General features: G+C 37.2%; 1 protein-coding gene across 5 annotated transcripts in view; it reads right to left on the reverse strand.

Annotated features, from left to right (window-relative positions):
• The window catches only part of LOC135214466 (uncharacterized), a 422924-nt gene that overhangs the window by 320904 nt on the left and 97020 nt on the right, over positions 1 to 5000 (reverse strand). For all 5 annotated transcript variants that reach the window (XM_064248810.1, XM_064248805.1, XM_064248804.1 and 2 more), the window contains one exon: positions 39 to 149. In XM_064248810.1, coding sequence (XP_064104880.1) covers positions 39 to 89 — 51 coding nt within the window. In that variant the 5' untranslated portion in view covers positions 90 to 149. Of the gene's footprint in view, positions 1 to 38; positions 150 to 5000 lie in introns of those variants that run through there.

Consider the following 5000-nt stretch of genomic DNA (forward strand, 5'->3'; position numbering starts at 1 on the left):
GCCAAAATCATCGGGAACCATTATCCACAAACACTCACCTCAGGCTCAGGACCATCATGGCTGGCGGTGGTGGAAGTGCCTGAGACCATATTATTCGTCTGGAGACAAAAGCCCTCGCCACCCACCACAGCACCAGGCGCCTTCACCAGCTGAAAGGGAAGAACAAGAAAAAAATATTATTAAGTCATCATTAAATGTTATTAGGGAAAAACTCTCTATCACGAGAGTAATATAATGTTCTAAAGGGTCCACAATAATACAAAGCGTAAAAAGTCCGTGTATAATTTTGAAGACTTTTCAGAAAGCTTTCGAACCCTTCCCTGGGTTCATCTTCAGTCCAGGGAAGATGAACCCAGGGAAGGGTTCGAAAGCTTTCTGAAAAGTCTTCAAAATTATACACGGACTTTTTACACTTTGTATTATTGTGGACCCTTTAGAACATTAAAAGTTATGTTCACAATAAATGCTTTGGGTCTGTTCTGTTTACAACAATGAACATAAATGGATGTGAAGATAAAAGACCCATAAAACACTATTTGAACGTTGCAACCATATATTTCAAGCACTTCCTTCTGTGCTCCTGATCACTGGTAAAATATAGACATAGGATGTCATACAAGAGTATATATACAAAGCATTATGTAGGTGCGGCAGTAAGTCTCTATTGGTGACCCAAGAAGGACGGGAATGAAACGATCCCCTGGTGTCTTTTGGCCTCATTAACTTCACTATCAAGGTCCAGACTTCAAGCCATACTCTGGTCTGGCAGATTCTACTGAAACAGGACCCTACCATCCCAGTGAGATCGAGGTAAGTCAGTGGGTGCCGTGGCTTAGCAACACAAGTCCTAAGGATTACTGGGACCGATTCTTCTCCATACTGTAATTGATCACAAGTCCAGCTAACAATAAATAAGTACCAGTTTGGGTCAGGTTAAAGGGTGAGGGGAAAGCAACCTCACCAATAAAGACTTGCTCAGAAACCAGAGGGCTGTTTCCTTTCAACACCACCCAATCCAAACTGCTGAATCGTGGATGAAAACCCATAGAGAAAACTTCAAATATATCAGCTACGCCATAGACCTATTCGTACACAGAAGAATCATTAGCAGAGCCCTGAATCCCACCCCACAACCTCACACAGTGCAACTTACCCCTATCTTACACATAACTCCTTGCTCTCTGGATGTTAAAGCCATTTTCTTTCTAATAGCTCTTCCACACCATCTATCTAACCGTTCCTAGGTCTTCCTCTCTTCCTCCATTCTAACACTTCCCAACTGTATGCTTTTCACTGCTTTTCACCAACCCTCAGTCCTCCATTCTCGCCACAAGACCAAACTACCTCAAAATACTCGGATGATTCACCCTTCCAGCCACGCAGTTCTTTTCACCAGTCCGTCATTGTATCTCCACAATAGAATATAACTTCTTTTTATGCTACATATATAAGGTACTGGGCTAAAGATTCATGACACCAGCATCCATCTTTTCTTTCATTTGCATTCAACAAATACATTTCACTTCAACCGAAGAGTTGGCTCAATTGCCCCTTCATACATTCCAGCCATGGCTTACATAAATGTATATCAATATATACACACAAACATACACAAATATATACATACATACATACGTGTATATATATATATATATATATATATATATTATATATATATATATATATATCAGAGAGAGAGAGAGAGAGAGAGAGAGAGAGAGAGAGAGAGAGAGAGATTATATATATATATATATATGTATACATATATAAATGCATATATATATATATATATATATATATAATATATCATATATTTGAAAGTATCAAAATAAATCAATTTCTGTGGCAACCTCCCTTCTGAAAATGTACCTCCCAAATTGCAAATATCTTCAGGGACTGAAATAACTGAGAGAGAGAGAGAGAGAGAGAGAGAGAGAGAGAGAGAGAGAGAGAGAATACCGTCACCAATTTTTCAACCATGATATGAGGACAAATTTGGACTTCGTGCTGATCATCACTAATGTCTGCTGCTGCTTATTACTTCTCTCTCCTCTCTCTCTCTCTCTCTCTCTCTCTCTCTCTCTCTCTCTCTATCTATCTCTCTCTCTCTCTCCTCAACTACTCACCGTCCCTGAAAAACCTACTCGAGCACTTCAGCTGGCCTCTTGGCTTGACTAGTACAACAAAACACAGCCTTAGGGGACGAGACTTATTATTTTGGAGGTGACTTTAAATACACATTTATATCGACAGCACAAAGGTAGAAGAATGTAAGGTGGTTTGACAGCAAAATAATTTTTTATAGTTACATTCCAATGTGTGAAAAAAGGCCATCTGTGAAAACAGAAGGGCCACATTTAAGACAATCAGAATACCCTCTGGTGTTTCTTCACAGTCTAATTCATGATCATACTGTGTACGTGTACATGTATATTTCTCATTTTTTTTACACTCATAATACAGCAGTTAGGGGTAGAAGGCTTAATCTTACATCTATCTATCTATCTATCTATCTATCTATCAATTACTATCTATCTATATATACATATACATATATAAATCCACCATACTCCTGTAAGAAGATAGACTCCAGATGTTAAATTTATGACATTCCTCGGCAAGTCTCTATTGGGCGAGGTTATTAGTCTTACGCATGTACTGTATTATGGGTGTAAAAAGCGAGAGATATCCATTTACACGTAATACACATAGTGATAATGAATTTAGACTGTGAAGAAAAACCAGAGGGTATTCTAATTTTTTTTTAATGTGTCTCTTCTTTTTTCACAGATGGTCTTCTTTTTACACATTAGGATATCCATTCTGTGTAAACTGTTCTAGGGAGCTAATGGCCTTTTCCTCTGGTCTTTAGTCAGTTTTTATGCCAATTTTGCATTGCAAGAGTGCAGACGCACTAATAAAACACGCCATTATTATTATTATTTTTATTATTATTAAATTAGTTTAACCCGACCACTGAGCTAACTTTCAGCTCTCATGAGGCTGACCCGAAGGATTAGCATAAAATACCAGGTGTAGGCCTGAGGCCAAGCACTGGGACCCAATAGGTCATTCAGTATGATGATGAACGAATTAAAGTGAACTGAAACACTGCAAATATGCACACGATCTCATACTAGAAACCATACTCACAAAAAATACTTTTACTCATGCTTCCTTCTTTACTAAAAATCACAATTTTTGAAAGTAAATTTTATTTTTCCTAACTATACAAACCTAGGTCCTTCACAATAGGAATTACTTCAGGCCACGTCTTAAGTAATTCCTATTGTAAGGGGGCGACCAGTCTGTATATCGTGTAGGAACAAAGGTATATTAAAATTAAGAATAAGTTAAGTCATAAAACATGCCATGGACACACGTTGGCAAATTATCGCACGCATGTCACAAACACGTTGAACGATCTGAAGTGGAGAACGAGTATTTGGCCTATGTTGGATGATTGTATGAAACATTGGTTTAGGAATTCCAACACGTCATTACCTTGTATTCAAACCCGTTTGCGATAGTTGTGTGATAGGTTAACAAAGTGTCTTTGTATAGTGTGGACGTACCTTAATGATAACATAAGGAAAATCAGTGGTGGTTGTAGTAGTAGTAGTAGTAGTAGAAGTAGTAGTAGTAGTAGTAAAATAATAATAATAATAAAAGGGTTATACATAACATCACATGCCACAGAACATGAATAAGGCAGATCGCATTACATTTTGAAAAGAGGCGATTGAAGCTAAATCCCCAATTTAGAGGGAGAGGGCTGTTTCCATATGATCGTTTATGCATACAACCAAATGAAACAACAACAACAACAGCAACAACAACAACGATGTTCCGTTATTCCTTCCGTTGCTGCTACTCAACAACAATTTAAGGGAAAAAATCAGATGTTCCAGTTCTCAACTATTTCTTACTACTTTAGGTTCTGAAAATTTATTGGTCGACATTTTGTTTGCATAGCTGATCACCTATCCATGCAATGACCAGATCAGAGAACATATTTTGCTTCATAACTGAAAGGACCACTGTGCGCCTTTCAGTTACCACTGTGCGCCTGTTTCGAAATTGCAGGGAAAAAAAAACCCGGACTGTGTAAGCTATTTTAATCTATTTTAGTCTTCGTCAGTATGCGTCAGTTGTTGGAATCAACGTTTATTTCTATCGAATTATCTTTTAAAAATTAATAAATAAATTCACGTGTGTTACATACAATACACAAGAATGTCAGCATGCCTATGAATATGTGTATGTAAGTTTGTGTGTTAAGTACCTAATAATACCTGAAGCAAATTCATAGCAGCTATAAAATAGCACTATTAAAAACAATAATAACAATAACAACAGCAGCAGTATCAACAGCCACTGAAACTGTGATAACATCAAGAAAAAGCAAACATATAATAATAATAATAATAATAATAATAATAATAATAATAATAATAATAATAATAATAATGATGTCGCAATACCATGGGACACCAGAGTTGAAGAGAAAGAGAGGGAAAAAATAAAAATGGATAAGTATCAAGATCTGAAAATATAAATAAGAAGGATATGGGATATTGTTGCCAGTGGAAATCGTACCCATAATCATAGGAGCACTAGGCACGATCCCAAGATCCCTGAAAAGGAATCTAGAAAAACTAGAGGCTGAAGTAGCTCCAGGACTCATGCAGAAGAGTGTGATCCTAGAAACGGCACACATAGTAAGAAAAGTGGTGGACTCCTAAGGAGGCAGGATGCAACCCGGAACCCCACATTATAAATACCACCCAGTCGAATTGGAGGACTGTGATAGAGCAAAAAAAAAAAAAAAAATTATAATATAATAATGGTTGCAGGTCCACAATAATATAGCATGCGAGTATATGGTCTTTAATGGATATTAAAAAAGCTTTCGAACTTGTACAGTTCATCTCATCTTGACTGCCTGGTACCAGGCAGTCAAGATGAAGATGAACTTGTACAAGGTTCGAAAGCTCTTA

This window comes from Macrobrachium nipponense, chromosome 45 (genome assembly GCF_015104395.2).
Source record: "Macrobrachium nipponense isolate FS-2020 chromosome 45, ASM1510439v2, whole genome shotgun sequence".
NCBI lineage: Eukaryota > Metazoa > Arthropoda > Malacostraca > Decapoda > Palaemonidae > Macrobrachium > Macrobrachium nipponense.